Here is a 23830-nt window from a genome sequence, read left to right as displayed (position 1 = left end):
CCAAACACGGTCCTCCGCCTTCCTTATTCACCCGCTTCTTGCTATCTTCTTCAGGTCATCGATCCAGCGGGCTGGAGTCTATCGTTGTTGTTTGTGATATTTGCATTTATGTGCCGTTTTTAAGGTAAACTAAAATAAATATTTACTTTATTTTTCTTGTAATCAATTTTGTTAATAAAGTTATTTGCTGGGTCGTTGCAATTGAATGTGTCAGAATAAATACTTTGTAAAGGTAGATAGGTTCCTACCGGTCTAAAGAGCCAGTTGAGAGGTGGAAATGACGCAACAAGTTCCTTCATTGACATCATAATTTAATTGTATTCGTGTAGAGCTGATAGAGCTTGTAAATCGAATCGTATTAAACAAAAATCAAATAGGTATTAGAAATAATATTTTTATTATATTATTATTCTTATAAAATTCAAATAATAAATGTAAGATATTATATTGATAGCTGTACGTAGTTATTGTGGTATATCATGAAAAATATCATTATAAACTTAGATATTTTGCTAAGATGAAAAACGATCTCTCCGTAAATTCCCCTATCGGCTTATCCTCATCAATGATGTCAACTGCCGGCTGAATCCATTTGTTGGACCTTGTTCCTCTCTCTTTCATCCATCAGAAGTTTTCCGCTTGCCATCCTTTTCTCTACTTGTAGCGCGGTGGTTACAACCGGGGTGCTCCGTAATCACATTCATGAGAATCGCAAGCCCCACAATTTACACATGCGCCGAGTCGACCGCTCGCGTTTTACGCGTCACAAATATTCGTACTTTGACGTCAAATCCTCGTGTCTAGTTTCGGATATCGTAAAAATGTTAACTGAAAGTGACTCAGGCTTATAACGAACGTACAAGAATAAGAAGCTTTCGTATTGCACTGTAGCTTTACACGAATCTCAAAGCCACGTGAGGTTTATTATCAGTGTTTGTGATTGATTTTTGCGGCATGGGTGAAGAAACTCAAGCCGATGGAAAAGTAACGCTGAAACGTAAAATTACACTGTTTAATGGTGTCGGAATAATTATAGGGACGATTATTGGCTCTGGAATTTTTATATCTCCGACTGGGGTTTTCCGTGAGACGAAGTGAGTACCTACCTATTATTATTAATTAGTAAAGTCAACATTTCCCGCTTTCATTCATCTAGATTGTGGGTGCAATTTCAGTTTTCATTAGTTATTTTTTTCTTTGAAATTTTCTTTCTCTTCCTTTGCTCCCTTTAATAAAGTCTAAAGCGTATACTTGGTACTTGGTAGAGATTGCAGATAAGATAACAATCTTTACGAGTTAGGTCGAACTTGAGGCCTTACGGGTTTTGATTCAAGTTTTTTACCGTTGTCCGTTAAACTGTTGAGACTTGATTTGAATTTTATGTTACAGGTCATTTAATGGGATCTGAATAACCAGTCAAGGTACTCGTTTTTAGGGTTCTGTACTCGAACTGCAACAGGACCCTATTACTAAGCCTCCGCTGTCCTGTCCGTCTGTCTGTATGTCTGTCTGTGGGCGGGCTGTAGCTCGTGAACCGTAATAGGTAGAGTTGAAATTTTTACAACCTGTAGCCTAAACAGGTTAATCGATTTTGATCAGTGCGGTATCGTTAGTCTTGTCTTGGTTAAATTAAAGAAGTACATACACAAAAAAATCGTAAACATGAAAAATATCGGTAAAAAATTTTTTTTCCCCTCCTCTCTGGAATGGGACCTCGTTAAATTGGTATTTTAAAATCTTTAAAAGGCTTCTTTTTAAGGCCTAAAAAGATTTTTTTTTTAATTTTCGTTATTTTGCTACATTAAAATGAAGTAAATGAACAAAACTGATAATGCTGTTTCACTGACTTTAAATCGTGTTTACACGTGGCCTACTGATTAGCTGTCTCAAATTATTATTGGTTCCGGAAGTGAGTAGCTTCTACGGAGAAAGATTTTTTTTATAGAAAACAGTGTTATAAGGGGAAATATCAAGGTATATGGTAACTTACCATATACCTCTTGATATTTCCCCTTACCATTAAGTAAGAAATAAGAATGTAGATAACATGAATATAGCCTTGACACGGTTTGGCATTTGAGTCCAAGATAACAATGGTTGCACCGCAAATTAAGAAATAAAAATTACAAGTTTCACACTCAATTAGGAACAGTCAGATGAATATTGATTTATGGAATTTTCATTTGCCTAATTGATTTTATTATATAAATGCCAATCATAAATTAATAAAGAATTAGACAAATGAAAATCCCATGAAATCAATATTCGTGTGGCTAGGTACCTAGTTAATCGTTTATGAATTCTAAAATGTGGATGTCATGTTAGGCAAGTAGGTAATTTGTTATTTATAAATGAAAGTGTTAATCAAACAAATTTATAATAATATTTTAATATTTTAACGCGTTAATTATTGTGATAATTATGGCTTCGGGCATTGACATTAATCTTAATGTGGCCTGAACATTAGATTAAGTCGGTACCTACTTACTATCAATGCAAATTTTACGTCAATAGGGACTTACATTAGGTAATGTGCATTGTTTGCAAAGAAAATAACGATAGAATACTGTACTTAACAAGGCTCTCTCCGTCACTCGTTTCATACAATCGTAGTTCCAATTTCATTTGAATATTAAGCAACCAAAGTCCATGAAATTTTGCAGACATATTCTAGAAACTAATATCTACGTCTGTGGTTTTCCAGATTTCTGTTAATATATTCGGTTTCAAAGTTACGCGGTCTTAAAAATTTTCAAACAAATCTTTGAGTCCCTGTAATTTTAAAACTACATATTTTCAGAAAAATCTAAAACACCACAGACACAGATAGACTTTGGTTGCTTAATATTCAAATGAAATTGGAACTACGATTGTATGAAACGAGTGACGGAGAGAGCCCTTTTAAGCTGAGAAATATTTACTATTCGCTTACCAAGACATTACGTCATGTAAAATTTTGGTTCACTGGAAGTAAGTTATTAAGATAATAAAGCAATTTTATGGTGGACTACTTATATTTGCATCGATGCATTTTCGCTTAGAATATAGATATTGGAATTGACTTCATTATCAGCCTTTAGCTTTCCATTGTTGAACATAGGCCTCTTCATGCGCACGACATTCTTCCCGGTATGGTGTTGGGCGAGTTTCCTTTAAGATTTTCTCGCAAGCTTTATGATGTCATCGGACATTCGAATTGACCACTTCGTCAACTTGCCCAGAAGAATCGCAGCTATTAAATGTGGAACGATATTCTCGATCTACGAATTTAGCAATAGTTTGGACTAGCTGGAAAAAAGAGTAAACAGAAAAGAATTGGTTGTAATTGGCACTGAGCTAATATCAATAAACATCTGTTTCGGGATCAATTTAAAGGATATCGTTTCCTCAATTAACTCCGGCAACCAAGCTCGGGTCTCTTATACCGAGAGCGAGAGACATTCTGATGTGCCAAAGCCAAAATAGTTCATCTACATTCTACCTACATATTTTTTTTACATACGTTTTCACATGAAATATTCATATAATACGAGTAGGTCCTCCTTCCTATAGATACCTTATTAGGTATAGGGATTTTGGTATGAAAATCGGGTCAACCTTGGGTTTAATTTCGATCTTTTGCCAACAAACTATGTATCTACCTATAAAAGTTTCGTATTTTTAACTAGCCGATCCGCCTTTTAAACATAATTATATGTACCTACGTTATACAAAACCTATGTTACTTCTGGGTAAAATAGTTGTATAATAGAGAAAGACTAATAGGTAACTCTTTCTCTATTTCGGTTGCTAATTACAGAATTAATTAATGTGGTTACAAAGTGTATGCATTAAAACAAACAAACAAACTAAATCCTTTCTCTTTATAAATAACATTTAAAATGGGTAATGGATTCAGTGGTTCTACTTTTGACTAACTAAGTATATTTTACTGTTAGTTACTGTTTTGTATTTGGTTTTATAAAAATAGAGATTAGCCTACAAGTCAACTGCACAAAATGGGTGTTAACAAGGTGTCATCTTACAGCTTCATCTTCAATTACAGCTTCTTACAGCGCTGTGTAACCATAGATATGTATGTGTAACCTACTACCTACTTACCCAAATATTATGCGCATGACTCAGTGTCAAAATCTTAATTTATACTTGTACTCGTATATTTTACTAGCTGATGCCCGCAGCTTCGCCCGCGTGGATTGGTCAGATCCCCTGCAGCATCAGGATTCAGGAGTTGGAATCCAAATTTTTTATGAAACAATGTCGCAAAGTTCCTCTATCGATTAAAAAAAAATTACGCAAATCGGTTCAGAAATCTCAGAGATTTCGGTGTACATAGGTAGAAAAACACAACTCCCTTTTTGAAAGTCGGTTAAAAAAGTAGCCTATGTTACACCCTGGTCAATCCTCACTTGCCTGTGAAAATCCCGTCAAAATCGGTTCAGCCGTTCCAAAGATTAGCCTTTTCAAACAGACAGACAGACAAACAGACAGACAAAAATTTTAAAAACGTGTAATTCAGTTAAGGTATCGTTCAAATAACCCTATGAGCTTAATATGAGGTAGTTATTTCGAAATTACAGACAGACACTCCAATTTTATTTATTAGTATAGATATACCTAGGTACCTTTAATTGTTTTTATATTAATTTTATAGATAGGTATCTTGTCTATTTAAATTAATTACTTATTTAATTATTTTAATAATTAATTAATTAATATCTTACTGGACATCGGCAATCGATCTCACTGCCAACACCGCTTAGAGTTCTGAGCTCAGAGTTCCGCGGTCACTACCTTGTGCGTGGATCTCTAGCCAATAGGAATAAAGCTATTCGCTAAAGTGAACATGCAATGCAGAACTTTGGACTTAGAAATCTCTCAACATATTACAGTCTAGTACTTACAATGCTGACAGAACGATCTGTAGTATCTACTTCTTTTTACATTAAATATTATTTTACACTAGCCGATGCCCGCGACTTCGCCCGCGTGGATTTAGGTTTTTTTAAATCCCGTGGGAACTCTTTGATTTTCCGGGATAAAAAGTAGCCTATGTGCTAATCCAGGATATTATTTATCTCCATTCCAAATTTCAGCCAAATCCGTCCAGTAGTTTTTGCGTGAAGGAGTAACAAACATACACACACACACACACACACATACAAACTTTCGCCTTTATAATATTAGTGTGATTTTTACGGCATGGCATTACGTTCTTATTCGTGAAACAGCACGTACTGCTACTGAACATTAGTGCTAAGGTCTTTCCTTATTCAGAAGGTCTTTCCATATTCATTGACACCCATTCAAAAGATAGCGTTATCTATGTTCTTATTTTGTCCCCACGCCTATGCTATAATTACCTATAAGGTTCGTTGTTAACTACATTGGCTAGTGACCCTTTTGCGATCAAATCAAAAGATGCCAACTTTTCTTCAACACCTATTCAACTATTTTCATTCCGGTACCAGTTAATATTCAACAAGCGATATCGACACTAAAAAAATCTATACCCCTAAATATCATTGAATCAGTCCCTGTAATGCGAAACTACCCTAAGTCAATCGAACTTGCCATAATTTTATTGTGAACTGTGTGAATGCACTTGACATGACTTAGCAACAGGGCCAAGGCTGTTCCGAGGTGTGGTAACGCTTAGAACTTATATGACCTGCTTTAAACCTAATACATAATATAAGTAGTGTGAGGAGTGTGAGACTGTAATTATTTACCTATACTGAATATCATTCTTACATACCTGCCTAAAGGAGTCTCTAATCTTTTTATACGATTTGCGACCATGGCTGTACATTTTGATGAGCCATTAGGTAATATACCTATTAGGCGGTCGAACTCTACGTCGAGCGAAGGTCGAGCGATAATATATTTTTTCTCTTGTTTGGTGGTCATGAGCAAGACCATTAATTATAGCAGTTATCTCTCTAATAAGTACGTAGAATAAAAGATGTAGCATTTTGTAACATGATACATATACCTACCTGTAGTTATATATTTATCTAATAAATAATACTGTAATGGATGATAAGGTTTATAGCAAATATATCTACAAAATGAAATTAAACAGCTTTTATTAGTGAAACCACTCCAAAATCACTAATGGACAATGTTACCTATATGAACAGGATCCTGTTACATTGTGGTTTTACCCGAATACTTTATTCATTATGTCGCTACGTTTATTTTAACTAGAAGTTATTGAAGCAAGAGGTTACTTCCAAGTTCCAGCTTCAAAAATTATATATTACTTACTCGTATTTATATAGGTATTCAAAAAAAATATCTTAAAATATGTCGTCAAACCAAGGAATAAGCCTAAAATCATTTGTTTGTTTCAGATCAGTAGCGGTATCGCTGATAATATGGCTAGTCTGCGGCTTGTTGTCGACACTAGGCGCACTTTGTTATGCAGAACTCGGCACCTCGATCTCAAGATCGGGCGGTGACTATGCCTACATCTACACTGCCTTTGGACCTCTTCCTGCTTTCCTGAGGATGTGGATAGCACTGCTGATCATCAGGCCAACGACGCAGGCGATCGTGGCGCTCACATTTGGCCAGTATGTGGTGAAACCTTTCTTCCCCGACTGTGAACCTCCGCAAAATGCTGTGAAACTGCTCGCGGCCGTGTGCCTATGTAAGTATTTTTTTTTTTGAACTTTTACTTACAGCTTTTTACTGAAATTATACCTACAATAACTTACATTTTTTTTTAACTAAGGTACTTGCAGTTCTTACACTTATCAAAATGTATTAAGCCTTACTGTACTCAACAGCAGCGCAGGCCATTTACTTAATTTCTCTGATATTTATACGAACTGTAAAATTTCGTGTATTCAGGTCAATGATTTTTTGAAACACGCATTCAAACATATAAAAATAAAGTGACAAACTTTTATTGGATTTATAATAATTATTGTGTTAATTAAAAAGTTAAAAACCTGATTTATTTAACATCTAATTTTATTGCAAATAGCTTAACTATAAATTGTAGAGCACAAAACGATTGTTTTAAATTAAAACATCGACCGAAAAAAAGGTCTTTGGCCTTATTCAACCTTAAAAAGTTAGGAAATCGCATTTGTAATTAATGTGATTTACAAAAAAGGTTATTCGCATACTCATACACATTCCACGTTTTAAACACGATACTCGTAAGTTGTAATAGAGAGAGAGCCACCGCGTGCCAGACCTTCGTTATTTTATAAAAGCTGAAAGTTTCTCTGCTTATTGCCCCCAAAATAGGGGCTACATCAGCGAGTACATAAAAAAATTAGACTTTATACTTTGACGTAAAATTTTTCACACCTGTACTACCTGTTATCTCCTAAAGCCACCATGATCCAAACTACATAGTCGCTGATCGTTGCTCCCTATGCTGATTAAAATACGCAGAGAAACTTCTAGCTTTTATAAAATAACGAAGGTGTGGCACGCGCTGGCTCTTAGTCCATAAGGCAGAAACGAGAAAAACTGGTTTTAGTACAATCGTTTAGTCTAATCGTAGGTACCTACTTGACATGATACATCTATAGATACCGCATGGGGTCATGTTATTAGATAAAATATTATTTTCTTTGTATATCCTTGATCTGAATTTGCGTAAATAGGTATTTTGTATCAGTTTCTTTCGTGGCGCTATCTTTTAGAACGACATGCATCGTCAGTCAAGAAATTCCGGATCCGATCCAGGCATTGCCACGATTTCGAGGTCGTATATAGCTCGAGGTCACTTACGAGGTTGTTACTCGTTACTGTTTAACTTTATTATGTTATTTCGTCAATGGAAAATAACAGAAATACTTAAGAACTGTGGTTCAATAAATGTGGTTTTCCTTGTTACTGCATAATTTTTTGTCGTAAAACATACATGTTGTATATTTCTTTGTGTTGGAGTACAGTAAAGAGTATTTTACTTTTACTTTACTTTGATCATGGTTATACTTACCTATGCATGTGCAATGATAAAAACGACATCCTAATCGGACATGCTAAAATACATAAACGTACCTAGTAGGTACCTACATACTTAACGGATTTCGTCTCTATACATACATGTATACATAATTAGATATAGGTACCTCATTCTTTAGTAAATGAGTCATAGATTGGGGCTTCAAATCATATGGTGGCGCCGGACCGACGACGACGAACAAGCTGACAGCATTGTCGTTAAGATAATCCATCATCGTACTTAATTATCTAGACAATTTGTGGTATTTCTAGCTGATGCCCGCAAATTCGCCCGCGTGGATCTAGGTTTTTAAAAATTCCGTGGGAAACTTTGATTTTCCGGGATAAAAAATAAACTTATGTCACTCTCTTTACCCACCCATACAAAAATCACGTCGATCCGTTGCTCCGTTGCGACGTTATTGAAGAACATACCAATAAACCAACAAACATTTTCGCGACTATCGCCTTTATAATAGGTATGGGTGGTGATTATAAGTGATTACATATTATGTTAGTTGGTACAAGTGTTCAAAATATTAGTTGTTCTCGGCGAACTTAAAAAATTAGAAGTAAAAGTTTTTACGCAAAGTAGGAAAAACTTTCGCTGATAATATTTTTAAAAGTTATTTTACTTATCTATTAGGTAGGTAGTGCTGGTATTCAAATTATATAATCTAAAATTCGGTTGTTATTTTTTATTATTTACCGGTTAGACAAACCATGTGGTACCGATGAAACCGGAGGGTTATAGGTTCTGATGAAATAAGCAATCACTATTTATATGTATTGTTATGCACTTACTTGTTTACAATAAATAATATGTATCTACTTTATAATAGCAACATCAGCTCCTTATCAAAATACTTGCCTGGCATTCCTCTTCGCATATTTAATATAACCATATGAGCTTAATATGAGGTAGTTATTTCGAAATTACAGACAGACACTCCAATTTTATTTATTAGTATAGACTATCAAATGGTAACATAATTAATCTGTTTACTGAGCTCATCTGGTCCTGTAAGGTCTGCTTTCCATTGGAAGCGTAGCGGTATTTTTATTATTATCTACGTCAATAAGTGTTTCGCAAAAATGATTTTTTGAGACATAGGAAGAGAGAGATATTTATGATTTGCTTCTCAGACAAATATAAAAATATACGTTCCCATACGAAGTCAATGTCATACACTTCGCGCACATTTAGTTACTAGGTAGTTAGGTCGTTGGCTATATCGCTTGAGTGATCGCTTTTATATTTTAGCAATTGAAGTTCCTGGTTTTTTGCATCGAGCAGGTCGATTCCGGAAAAGCTGCATCAAAATCTCAATAGTTGTGATTGGCTGAATATATGGTATTCTTATTGCTAGGTCTAGGTACACTAGTCACATTGTAATTTGTATCCAATAGTGAGCGAGTGCGGCCAATCCAGAGGCGATTGCAATCGCCACACCTGTAGATGTCAAACAGTCAAACTACCGCTTTAACAGGGCTCTCTCCGTCACTCGTTTCATACAATCGTGTCTGTGGTGTTTTAGATTTTTCTAAAAATATTAGTTTTAAAATTACAGGGGCTCAAAGATTTGTATGAAAATTTTTAAGACCGCGTAACTTTGAAACCGAATATTTTAACAGAAATCTGGAAAACCACAGACATACATATTAGTTTCTAGAACATGTCTGCAAAATTTCATGGACTTTGGTTGCTTAATATTCAAATGAAATTGGAACTACGATTGTATGAAACGAGTAACGGAGAGAGCCCTCTTAAGGCCTTAGATTCTAGAATCTAGACGCTCGGAGGCTGCTCGCTCGTCCCAATGGAAAGCATTCCATAAAGACGCTCGAGTCCTTGAGTTTATTTTTAAGACTCACGTTATGGATGCTAGCGTGGCTAGATGCTCTCAGGCAATAGGAACTAGTGCGAGCCCAGCCTTAGAAAAACTATTTCATAAGCAACTGTCTTGAACAGCTCTACTTTTGCTACAATAATATCTACTTACCTTACCTTGGTTATCTATTTATATTTATAGCATGAAGTTAAAGACCTTAAACGAGTTTAATAATTATATTATATCTTTGCATGAAGTAGCGGAATGTACCTACACGTATACCTATTCCCCGTGTATGTGATGTTGTTTTGGAAAACCTGTACTTGCCATAATGGATCTCATTGTAAGAGGAACTGGTATTGAACCGTGCATTGTAGGTACATACTTGATACAGTAACGGATAAATCGAGTTTCAACTCATTCCCAACATGGGAGTTGAGAAATGAGATGCCCAATTTTAAAAGAGAGGTTTTTTGTTTCTTTGTGTTGATAAGTAAGTAGGTTATACTGGACTTCTCAACTTTCATAAAATAGCTTAATCTTATCTTAGCCTTTTAATTGGCTGTTTTTAGAGTTCCGTTCTGAAATAGCGCGAAAGCCCGTGTCCGTGACATTATGTGAACTACGCGAAACAATCACCCACTTTCACCAAATTGTTCCGCGCTGCGATTCGCACGGGATTGAAGAGCAGGCTTCAGGGTAAGACCGCACTGAGAAATTTTACGGCGTGATGAAAATACATGAAAATACTATGAAACCACAAGCTCAGCCGCAACAAACAAGACGCCCTTCATTCAATTTCTATATGCCACAGAATTCGTAATTCAGAAGAATTTACCAAAAGTAGAACGAAACGGATGGATGTAATTTTTACACCAAGAAAAAATGTAGGTAACCGTCGCGTCGCGTCGTCGATCTACTTATTTGAAATAATTATTATAGAACGTATTTGTGAAAGCCTTTTCTACGCATATTAGGTCGTAGCAAAACGAGCAGTGAGCACGTCGCAAAGTGCAATTTACATTTACCTATTTAATAATTGTATAAAATCGAAAGTTGGAGAGTTTGAGCACGAGAAAGCTTGTTATTATTGAGTTTTCTTGCTTTCTTTCGATCGTTGAAATCTCATTAGCACAGTTACCTTGACACATAAACAGTTTCTAAATAAATACTGAAGTACACCTACCTAGTTGCATTTTAGTTAACCACTAGATTGTAACTTCTAGTTTTTATCTTCTAAATGTATGTGTTATGTGGTATACCTACCTATCTTTTTTTTTTGGGAAAATCCTCATGGATACCACCGCGCCCGGGGAGGTACGGAGGTCATGTCGGATTCTTAACGAATTTTACAGCACCAGGAGTTAGTAGGTAGACTTGCACTAGATCAATTAGGTAGGTAGGTATAGGTAGGTAATTTGGGTAGTTTTACCTACCTAAGTACCTACCTAAATGATATTTTTCTTGTTATTAGGCGTGTTGACTGCGATCAACTGCATCAGCGTGCGATGGACGATGCGCATACAGGACGTGTTCACCAGCTCCAAGCTACTCGCGTTGATCGTCATCATCATATCTGGGATCTACTACATTTGTGTTGGTGAGTTACTTAAGCAAGCAATTCTGTTTTCCTAGATGTACATCGTCGGCTAGTCGATTGCGAAAAAGCTCTATTAATAATTGCTATAATCTCAATTGTTGTGATTGGCTTTTATGATATCTTTGCTATAACAATGAATTTTAACTAATAGTAAGTAAGATGTCGCCCGATCATATAAGCGATTGCGATCGTCACAATGATTAACGGTCAAACTGCGTCGGTAAGCCACGTGATTTGTAGATAGTGCATTATGCTGGTCTAGCACTTTAAAACAGCCACCAAACAAGAAAGCAAAAAGATTTAAGCATATGTAGGGGGTGAATTTATTGTTATCTGTCTCGTTCTGTTCTATTTGGTTGTAGGAAGTTATGGGCAAAGGCCGGAGTGATTGGCAATTAGTTCATCAGTTTCGTGTGCTATATGAAAGAACAGTCAACGTAACGCTGTGCCGGTAACTAACGGAAACATGGTAGGGTGAACGAGACTAATAGATATACATACGAGTCTCCATTCAAAAGTCCATCACAAACAGGAATGCTTCCAGCCTACTGATTCGCTAACTCAGTGTCTAATACTAACTGAAAGCCATCAAGCTCATTTGTTTATTTGTCATCCATTGAAGGTTTTCTATGAAAAATTATTTTAATGTCACTCAGAGAAGCGGCAATGTAGAATCAACCAACGTCAAATAAGCTTTATGGCTGTCAGTCACTATTAGACCCTGACTTAGGGTCGTGTTCTGGTGGCCTCTACTTTGTTAAGTCTGCCTCGATAGATAACCTACATTGAGTAAGTAGGCACACCGTTACAATAAGTAGGTATGTATTCCAATATCGAACATTATCGTCCAGTAAGTTCATTTTGCTATCTTAGACTCTGTTAGAACATTATTGCAATTGGGTCAGTATTGATCATTCGGTCTACCTCGTCTAAGACTGGGCTATTTAGTGCCCGATCAATTACCGTACAATTTACGACGCTCATCGTTTATAAACAGACAATTTACAATTGTTTCCTAACATCTACGTTTTTGCTACTTTCTTGGAATAAGAGCACGGAAGGACCAGACCTTCGTTATTTTATAAAAGCTGAAAGTTTCATTGCGCATTGTCCCCAACATAGTGAGGAACAGGTATCTTTCTGCCATCTGGAAGGGGGTTGCCATGATACTAGGTGTCTGGCAGTGCTTGACGTGATTCCTAATACAATTCAGAAGAAAATATAAAAAAAACTGACTTTACACTTTGACGAAAAATTTTATACGTCTTTATTATCTGTTATCTGCCACAGTCACCATATCATAAGTCATAGTCGCAGATCGTTCCTGCCTGTGTTGGGGACAATGCGCAGAGGAAGTTTCAGCTTTTATAAAATAACGAAGCTCTGGCCCATCCGGGCTCTTTTTCTATTAGAGTTTTGTGCTGTTACCTTTATACCGAAGTAAAACCTACCCATCACACATTTAATTTATATCACGGCAGAATCAAATAAAGATTATTTATCTTCGCCAAAAAAGTCAAAAAGTCAAAGTGTAAAAAGCCACAATTTTTGTTGGGTTAATACAGTACCACACAGCTCAGAGAAATCAGAAAATACATTGATCGGTTCATGCTTTTGAAGATTTTGACACGGTCTACTTATCTTTACTCCATATGCTTACTCATCGCGCCGTTTTTGATTTTATTTATCTGTTGGCAACAGATTGTTCCGGAGAACGTTGGAATTATAGATTAGGTTGTTTACATAACAAACTAGTTACCGAGTAATCAGTAAATGATAAGGATTACGATAGAAAACTGAGGTCAGGGCCCAGGTCTCAATAATTACGCACAGAATTCAGAGTTGTGTAGAATTTTGGTAAGTATTCAGTGGTCGTACTGTATTACGGAGAATGGAGTGGGCTGCAGCGCTTGGAGTTTCTGTTCGTGGTGAAATCAGAAATGAGATCCGTGAAGGAACCAGTTGCAAAACTGAAGTGGCATTAGCCGGGGAACATACGAGTTCTAAAAAAAACCGAAGACGTTGCTAGGCTACGCGACACTCCATTAGGCTGCATCATTACTTGCCATCAGGTCTGATCTACCAAGCGCTAGTGTAATTTTAATTTTAAAAAAGTATCAAGACCGACTGAATTTTATCAATACTTACTGTCATTTCATTTTGACAGGTCACACGGAAAACTTCGTCGATCCATTCGAAGGGCAGTACAGTGCAGGAAGCATTGCGTTAGCTTTCTACTCGGGCCTCTTCGCTTTCGGGGGCTGGAACTACCTTAACTTCGTCACTGAAGAACTCCAAGATCCGTACAAGTAGGTACATGCCACCTTGCTCTAATATCTATAGCTATGCCCTTTGCACTATTTTGGTTGCCTGGTAGAGATCGCTAGGTAGCGATAAGGCCGCCAAATTGAACATACCTGCTTATATTTTGTTGTGCTTTGTTTGTGTTTTCCTAAGTATATTCATTCATTCATTCATGCATTTATTTCGGAAGATAAACAACCAGACTGTTTCGGCTCGTTTGTCCCCACAAGAGATCCCGAGTCTCGGGGCCAATAAGCGAGACCAAGGCTCGGACAAGCTAGGGGTTGGGTCACAAACTCGAGCAGTCCGACTTGTAGAAAGTTCATGAATAACCCTTGGGCTAAAATCAATACACTCAGATTTGAAGACCACAGATTCGTGTTGAGTTAGGTAGGTGTGTGTTTAACTGGAGAGTGTGGTGCACTCCAGCAGCGTAATAAACATAGAAAACTCTAAAACAAGACAAAGCCAAAACATGCAAAAAATCTTCAGTTCTATTTTGATTGAGCCAATTTGTAATAAATATCTAATGTTACATAATATACTTACTCAAGGTACATAATAATAAAAACTGCGGGTTTATTGTTGAACACCGGTTAATAGGTAAGCCAGGCATTATTAACTTAAATATAAATATTCATGATTATTACGAGGTAGATGCATGCCTACCAAGTGAATGATTTATGACATACCTATTATTATAAAACATAACTCATACCTAACTGATAACTCATAACAATATAATATAGTAAAAACACTAATTTTTTGCCTTTTGTAGATACATGCCATTCTTAATAACCACATAGATATAATAATAATAAATCATTATAAGTATAGTAGATAGAACAGAAATAAATAAGTTACTAAACTATTCCGTGGAACCGGGAATCACTTTATTTATAAAAATAAATCTCTCTAACTGTAACTTACAATTTGTAATTTACAATAAGCTGTTGCCTGTATAAAAGTTGTCAGAGCGCATAATGTACGAATTCCCAGAAAGTTCCAAAAATAGAAAAATAAAAGGAATGTAGCATTTACCTGTTAGCATTTCTTATAATAAGTATCGTTGGGTAAAAACACGTACCACGTATAATAGGTACCTACCTGTGCAAGTTCTGAAAGAGTAGGCTATATTTTTCGCTGTTCGTGTAAGTTCCTATCCGATCTATAGACATATTATATAAAAAACCGGTCAAGTGCGAATTGGACTCGCACACGATGGGTTCCGTACAATCGTACACGATATAGGCAATATAACTGTACTTTTTATTTTATTTTAAATTTGCATAGCGGCCATTTTGAAATTAGCCATCTTGGTTTTTTATTATTTGTTGTTATACCTAGCAGCTATAGAAATGCACACTCTGAAATTTCAACTCTACCTATTACGTTTCAAGAGATACAGCCCGCTGACAGACAGACGGACGGATAGCGAAGGCTTACTAATAGGATCCCGTCCGCACTTCTGGTACGGAACCCTGAAAAGAATAATAAAAAAATAAAAATAAGTTACCATAATATTAAAACGATTTTTTCATACTACGTTATAAGTTAGCCCTTGACAGCGGTCTCACCTGGTGGTGTGGTGTGTGTGGTGGTGGTGATGCAGTCTAAGGTGGAAGCGAACTAACGTGGAAGAGGTATGGCAGTTGTTATTAAACCCATACCTCTTATCGGTTTCTAAATGGCATCGTACCTGAACGCTAAATCGCTTAGCGGTACGCTTTGTCAGTAGGGTGGTAACTAGCCACGACCGTAGCCTTTCACCAGAAATTTTGTTATGTAGACGTTTTGATTTCATCCCAGCTGTTTATCGTATCATCATTAATGGCTATAGAGTAGGTTCTTGACGAAGTAAATAAAGACAGACTTAAATCTCACAAAGAAGGTACTTACTTAAGTGAGGAGCTCTCTCGAGAGCACGTCAAACAGTCCTTTATCGAGAAGATTTATTTGAGGTAGCATTTTATTTAAAAGATCCTAAGCAATGCCGAGTAAAATTGCTGTGAGACCTTGCGGTTTATTTATTTCCAACTAGCTGTGCCCGCGACTTCGTTCGCGTGGAATAGTGACTTATGTTCGCCGTGATTCTTTAAATTGACATAACTTTTTTATTTATGAACCGATTGACATGAAATAAACACTAAATGTTAAGTGAAGCTTACTACAATATATTTGTGAAAACCGTATCTAAATCGAATAAGCCGTTTCTGATATTAGCGTGCACAAACACACAGACAAACAGACAGAAAAAAATTAATTACAATTTCGGGTTCGGCATCGATATAATAACAACCCCTGCTACTTTTTTTTTATATATTTCCATTGTAGAGACACCACTTTTCTACAATTTTATTAAATGTAAGTATAGATTTGTAAATGTGTCTTGCATGCTCTCTAATCATAAAGTTTATCTGTTTTATCGATACTGAAAATATAATTTAGGTAAACTGTATATAGGAGCTATAGAGGTACCCACTTACTATTGAAATTGAAATATACGGCTTTTCCTTTTCCCACAAGAGATACAAACCACTATTTTTGCATAGGGTTAGCACAGGGGCTGTGCGTGCGTGCGGGGCGTCCCCACCTCGATTGCCATCTCGGCCTGTCGCGTAGTATACCTACATAGGTCAAACATCTAACTAGTAAGGGTAAGTTGCATAACAGGCGGTTAAGAGGGCTCTCTCCATCACTCGTTTCATACAAACGTAGTTCCAATTTCATTTGAATATTAAGCAACCAAAGTCCATGAAATTTTGCAGACATATTCTAGAAACTAATATCTATGTCTGTGGTTTTCCAGATTGCTGTTAAAATATTCGGTTTTAAAGTTACGCGGTCTTAAAAGTTTACATACAAATCTTTGAGCCCCTGTAATTTTAAAACTACATATTTTTAGAAAAATCTAAAACACCACAAACACAGATATTAGTTTCTAGAATATGTCTGCAAAATTTCATGGACTTTGGTTGCTTAATATTCAAATGAAAATTGGAACTACGATTGTATGAAACGAGTGACGGAGAGAGCCCTGTTAAGTTACGTTACGTTTACCTTTAAACTTTGAATGTCAATAAAGGCCCAAGTCGAGGTTCGTTAACTTTGGATCAAAATTTTACCTTCAACCTTAATCATGGACCATGGTGATATGAATACTAACTTATGCGGCTTACTTTGTTATATTGGTGGTCAAATTAATGGTAACGTAACGTTAACAGCCTGTAATGCAAATGGACGCTACTCCCAAGTCCGTGGGTGGGCCAGAGTAAAAGTTGTAGGTAACTTTGATTTCAAACTTAACTGAATCATTCCAAGCTTTGCACTAACTAGTTTGAAATCAAGTTGTTCAAGGATAGCAGTTCCTTTTAATTGAGAACAAGCTGCAAGTTCGATAATAATAATAATTAAGGCGAGAGTAGATTATAGATATCAATTCGCAGCCTGTTAAACTTGATTAGGTACCTAGATAACAACGTGAACCACAGGAAAAGCGAAGAGCTGGTTTTATTGCAAGTGGACACTCGACACTGGAGTCTGGACACACTTGTCCTTATAAAAAGTTGTAGTTTAGAAATAAAGGAAATAGTTGATAAGCAAAACGGTGCGATCAAGTCGGCTAGTTTAGATAATATAATATTTTGGTTTTACGAGAAACATTTTTTTCTATTATTTTTATTTTTCATGTTTGATTGATTGATGTTTTTTCAAAATTGTAGCTTTATAGAGTAACTAGTTATAGAGTAATAAGAAATTAAGTTACTTTGGGAATTCCTACCTACCTACCGTACCGTATCTCTCAGCTTCGCACTTGTCTTATTGAATGCATTATTCATGGAAATCGTATAGATCGGCAGTTCTTTTCTTCGCTGAATGGTAAAATTATACGCCTTGATTATCCTTGCTATGCTTGAAATAGCTAGATATGTTTAAATAGATTCTCTTGACTCTCTTCTCTAGTCTATTGAGTCTATTATTATTACCTAGCTTTTAAATCACTTCAATAATGAACAAACAGTCTACAGGTGGGAGAAGGTTTCTACATTATTGCAGAGAATGATATAATTAAACTTAGACTTTATCTAGGTAGGTATTCGTAAATAGGTTTGCTGTCCGTCCATCTGTTCGTCTGTCTGTCAGTGAACTGTATCTCATGAGCCGTAATGTAATAGGTAGAGAGTTAAAATTTTCACAGAGCCCACTCATGAGTCACGACATAACTTTTTATTTGTAACAGAAGCTTTCATGCAATGAATATTTTGAAAATTAAAAATAGCAGGTATAACTTGTACTTTACTTAAATCTACACACTGCAAACAGAATATTTTTTTTGGAACTTACGCACCCATCCCACGGATCGGATGTTTTATTCATAGCTATTCCTTTATTCATAACTATTTTACTTCAAATTTTTTTTAATAAATACCTGATTCTGTCCGATTGAATAAAAGGAACAGAACGTCACGGACAGAAAGGAAGGAACCGACAGGAATGTCAATGAAGATAGATAAAATAAAATAAAAAAACCATTTATTCCCATAGCTCATTAACATACATTTTACATTTTATTTTATTAAAATAAACTGTATACCTACTAACAAAACTAACATCATTTTTGAACTATGTGGGATGAATAGATATTAATTAATGGCATTTTTAATTTATTTTATCCAGCGATTTTCTTCGTTGAGATTCCTGTGAGATTCAATAAAAGCACGTCTAAATAATGAGCTCTTAATGAAATTCTCCGTCCGTTTCAGGAATCTCCCGCGCGCGATATGGATCGCAATGCCAATGGTGACCATTATCTACGTGATGGCAAACTTGGCCTACTTCGCTGTCGTCTCGAAGATGGAAATGATGTCGAATCCAGCTGTGGCCGTGGTATGTGTGTTTTTATTGTTAGACGAAGTGCATTCAAAAGTGTCATTCAAATAGTTTTACTTATGGTTAAGTAAGTACACTTTTGGGCCTCCAATTTTGGAGGTCCATTAAGCCCGTTATTAATACTAACATATAATAACTAAATTAATAACTAAATTAATCTAAGAGCCGAAATCTCGTTAGTCGAGTTGTAAAACTAGCAGACAGACAGACAAACAGACACACTTTCGCATTTATAATAGGTATTAGTTTGGCTTTTTAAGAACTTTTGGATCTTTATTTTTATAACATGTTGTTATTTAAAAACGAAATATGTATTGTGATTGACGTATAATGTATATTTATGAATAAATAGATATGTGAAAGGATCTGTGAATCCACCGCATTATTATCCCAAGAGAACTCCTACCATTAGAGGTCACAAAAAGGTCACATACGACTATAAAAAATTTTCAAATTCTTTCTTTTACTATTCCAGATATTCGGTGATCGACTCTTCGGCGGTTGGAGCTGGATGATTCCAGTGTTCGTGGCTTTGTCTACTTTCGGAGGCGTGAACGGCGTGTTGTTCACGTCCGCTCGCCTGTTCGCGACCGGCGCACAGGAGGGCCACATGCCGGGCTTCTTCACGCTCTTCCACATCGACAAGCAGACGCCGATCCCTTCGCTTATGTTCACTGTAAGAGTTTTTCCATACTATTCCAATCATTAGCCCTGTTTTTTCATTTGCTTTTCATATCCAGTGGGGCAGAGGTCGTTTACAGTCTTGGGGTTTAGCCTTTACTCGCTTCCTATCCTCGTGATTTTCTCCAAAATCCTACGCCGCCAAGTTTTTTTGGACCAGCTTTGCGTTCTCCTGGTCTGACGGTTCTAGTTGAGAGCTTGTCTCGCGGATCACGAGGCTATCATCATCATCATCATCATCAGCCTGTGGATGTCCACTGTTGGACATAGGCCTCCTCTAAAGAGCACCACCACACCTGGCTCTTAGCCTTCCTCATCCAGCCACTTCCCGCCAACCTCTTTATATCGTGGGTCCATCGTGCTAGTATGGAATTGCGAGTTTTGATCTGCCCGTCTATTGGTGATTCCCTGCAGCATCGCATAAAACCGATGTCCCTTCTCAGGCCGGTGGATACATAGAAAGCCGCGGAGAAACCGGTTTTCCAAAACTTAAAATTTAAATAATGGTATCATTATATCCGGGAATCGTCTATTCCCGAATCAAAGTCAGTATTTGTGAGGCTCCACGCTCAGCTCGCTAGCCGAATTTCTTCTGCACATATAAGTGAATAGAATGATCTTCGCTATGACCTCTAGCTCTAGTATCAGTCAATTCGGCGATCTTTATTCGGAGGATGTATTTGGTGATTCCAGCCAGTATTTGTGGCTTTGTTCACTACTTATTCATATGCCGAACTCCTTTTTCACTGTTTCTCCACGTATTCTCATATATCATTATTCATTACTTACTTTTATGAGGACATACCAATAGGTACATAATTTTCAAAAAATTCATAAACTCTTACCAGAATTTTGCAAATAAGTACTTACCTAAAGTTTTGAAAGTAAGTATCTAAAGTGGTATTCGAAAAAACAAAACTGGTTAATTTTTTGCTTTTACCTCAATCAGAGTTTACGTTTATGTATTTTGAATAGAAAAATGAACAATGCCTGCAGCGGACCATAAAATCAATTCCTACTGAACGAGTTACTAAAAAACTGCTTTTATAGTACCGGACATCGCTACATCGAAATGACAGAAAAAGAAAAATATGATAAAGTGATTGTGTATTTTTATACCAGAGTTTTTAATGTACTTGCTTATTAGGTTTTCCCTAATATTGGTCCACGCCACGACGTGGATTTTTCGATACAATTTATCAATTTCGTTAATTTTAGTTTAGAGAGTGAGCCGTAAAAAGAGAACGAACTGACACACTTTTACATTTATAAAATTAAATAAATAAATACCTAAGCATGTTTTTTTTGTTCACAGTGCTTCTTTTCATTGCTAATGCTGACCAATAGCAACGTGTTCGATCTCATCAACTACTTTTCACAAACCTTGTGGCTGTCTGTCGGAGCATCGGTGGTCGGCATGTTGTGGCTACGTCGGACCAAGCCCGACATGTCACGGCCAATCAGAGTCAATCTCGCGATACCGTACGTCTTTCTCATAGCCATCGCCTGCTTGGTCCTCATTCCAGCCATCACTAATCCTAAAGACACCGCCATTGGCTTAGCTATACTGTTATCTGGGATACCAGTATACTACGTCTGTGTCAAATGGAAGACAAAGCCTGATTGCTATGACACTTTCTCAGGGTCTATTTTAAGGTTCCTCCAAAAACTGTGCTCTTGTATTTATGTCGACTCGCCGGAAAAGTTATCTGAAGTAAAATAAGAATATCTAAGTATTTGATATATGAACATATTATAATATGTACGCGTAACTGATTTTGATTGTAAGTTGTAACATCGGATCCACACTCTCCCGAGACAGTGCGAGGCAGTGCAAGACGTGCGGGACTGTGGTCGTATGGGTGCCTCGTCTCGCTTTTGGTCTGTGACGTGATGAGATGGGAGTTGGTATTTTTCTGAAGTATTAGTGTGCGCAAAACAAATATGTAGTTCTATCTGACCGCGAGGCCTATGACTACGTATTGTACAAAAGAGATTTCAGCTGGGTGTGTGTAGGTATTTAATATTTAGTCTGTGATCTTCGCCGACCGCCGCGCCGCCATGTTTAATAACCGACTTCGTCCGCGTGGACTACACAAAGGGCATTGAACCTACCTACATTCCGCCATTTTGAAAAAACCTCGTTTCGACGACCAATAATAAAATATTTGTGTCAACCGATAGACTAATTAGTGATTACAATCAAAAAGTGTTCAGTGACGAAATGTTGTAAGTGATACTCATACTTTATGAAATATTTGAATTCAAAATCGTACGGAAATAAATAAATGCTTAATTTTTTACGGCTTTAAACTATAACATCTAAGAAAGTACCTTTATCACTTACGATATTTCATCATCGAATGCCTTTTGATTGTACTTTTTGAGTATTCTGAATGAGTGCTTTTTTACTGCGTCGATTGACACGTTTTATCACTGGCTGCCGAAACGAGGTTTTTTCAACAACAAAAAAATGGCGACTTGTAACTTGACGATAATGTTCAAACCCTTTTCAAACCCCTATTGCACGCTCTTACGGGTTGAATTTGCGATTTACGTCTTAATAGCTATCTGCCTGAAAAATTTCAGCCAGATCCATCTTTTATTAGGGTTTACCAGATTCGCTAAAAGTTGCTGGATCCGGTAGGTACCAAAATGAGTCGGATCTGCCAGATTCAGGATCCGCCGGATCCAGATTGCAATCAGTAGTTGCAACTTCAGATTGGACTAGGTACTTGTTTTGCGATCCTTGTAAAAGAAAGAGAGGCACGATGTACCACACATCGTAATAGTTGGGAAAATAAAGAATGTGGATTGGGTAATGTTTTATATTTCGCTTAAGGCGCATTTCCGAGAGTGTGGATCATGATTTGCACTTATTTACTTATTGGCGTCTTTAGCACCAAAATGTTAAGAGCTTCAGTGGATATAGGACCAATATACATATTGTACTCTATTGAACCGCGATTGCGTGTGACTATGTTATAGCTTTAAGACTATTTATTGAATGTACTGATCGTATTTGATGTTGTGACTAGGTAAAGAATATTGGCTGTTGCTTTCAACCGACCATATTTGTTGGAAAAATGAATTATCTTACAGATTCATAACATTTTAGCTAATTATATTATACCTTTTAACAAATATTTTTAGGAAGTAACTGCAAATTACTTACTTAATTTAGATAAAAGTATAATTATTGTGAATTGTGAACAATAGGTATCCTATTTTTTTACTTTTTAATGCATTTTTATTAAATGTCGGCTATAATGAGATATAAATAAGTATGTTTTATTATTTTACATATAGTAGGTATATTAAATATTTTTGTATTTTTAGGTACCTAAGCCTCATCATTGACCAATATCACGGCTCATTTTTGTCATTTTTGTGTAATTTTGATTTTCTGTTTTATGATACATGTGCGTACTATACGTTAAGTATAATATAAAATTAAATTATTATGTAACACATTGATTCGTTTGTTCATTGTATCATAAATAGAACCTGATTTTTCATTCTTGACTTGCTTAAATCTTCCTTAGTTAAATTTTGATAATTGTTGTAAATTAGTTACAATTTGGTATTTAATTTTTTATACGATATCATTAATCATGAGGTAAGTATGCGCATTTTGGTAACGTACGTTTTTAAAGATAATAATATTATGGTATGTTACTATCTATATAATAATATATTTATTTATTCATATATATACCAATAACTTAAAACTAAAACATGTACAATGAAAAGACGTCTAGGATCTAATATTTGTTCTTTGTAATGTTATGTTTTATGTATAAGGTAACATCCAATGCTCTCTTGAATGTAAAATATTGTTATAACATTATTACTATAAGTATATACATACCTAAGTAAATAATAATTTTGTATACTTAATGCATATATGTATTATAATACCAGCTTATGCCCGCAACTTTGTCGGCGTGTAATACATGCATTTCAAATTCATACCCCTATTTTACTCCCTTAGGGGTTGAATCTTGGAAAATCCTTTCCTAGCGGATGTCGACGTCCGCCATAATAGCTATTTGCATGCAAAATTTCAGCCAGATCCATCCAGCGTGCAATTTGAGCTGCGCGTTGATAGATCAATCAGTCAGTCCGCTTTTCCTTTTATATAGTTAGATTATACTTATCCTAATTAGGTACATTAAAAGTAAATATTCGTACTACATGTAGCATATTCGACCGTAGATGACCAGGTCCTGGAATCTCTATACAAATATCTCATTTTTTTTGTTAATTCACTACTAGCCCAGAGTTAACAGAGAGCCATAGAAGTTGGCGGTGTTTAACCACCATGTCTCGAAGAGCACGTTAAGCCGTCGGGTCCTGCACCTTCGGTCGTGTCGGATTTCCGTCCCATCGGGCTATGAGAGTGAGGGAATAGAGAGCGCACCTGTGTTTGCGCTCAATGAATAAAAGTGATTGTAGTAGAGTCAGAGTATATCAAGTACCTTGGTATTTACTAAATGTCTATACAAATTATTATTTAATTTTAATAAATAACTAATTATAATACGTCTTA

At 36.2% G+C, this 23830-nt stretch overlaps 1 protein-coding gene across 1 annotated transcript; it reads left to right on the top strand.

Annotated features, from left to right (window-relative positions):
• Positions 1 to 451: 451 nt before the first annotated feature.
• Positions 452 to 23830, top strand: LOC123869473 (large neutral amino acids transporter small subunit 2). The gene is made up of 7 exons (XM_045912400.1): positions 452 to 1094; positions 6357 to 6655; positions 11278 to 11403; positions 13571 to 13712; positions 18471 to 18594; positions 19073 to 19273; positions 20594 to 23830. The coding sequence occupies exons 1-7, from the start codon at positions 955 to 957 to the stop codon at positions 20999 to 21001; spliced, it is 1440 nt and encodes a 479-aa protein (XP_045768356.1). The 5' UTR covers positions 452 to 954; the 3' UTR covers positions 21002 to 23830.

This window comes from Maniola jurtina, chromosome 1, assembly GCF_905333055.1.
Source record: "Maniola jurtina chromosome 1, ilManJurt1.1, whole genome shotgun sequence".
NCBI lineage: Eukaryota > Metazoa > Arthropoda > Insecta > Lepidoptera > Nymphalidae > Maniola > Maniola jurtina.
This window is presented reverse-complemented; position numbering and strand designations above follow the sequence as displayed.

Bases quoted from the DNA above. Each gene is read 5' to 3' on its own strand.
- LOC123869473 (XM_045912400.1), top strand. From the start codon at position 955: ATGGGTGAAGAAACTCAAGCCGATGGAAAAGTAACGCTGAAACGTAAA. The intron at 1,095-6,356 runs GTGAGTACCTAC...TGTTTGTTTCAG, and splicing joins GGGGTTTTCCGTGAGACGAA to ATCAGTAGCGGTATCGCTGA. The intron at 6,656-11,277 runs GTAAGTATTTTT...TCTTGTTATTAG, and splicing joins GCTCGCGGCCGTGTGCCTAT to GCGTGTTGACTGCGATCAAC.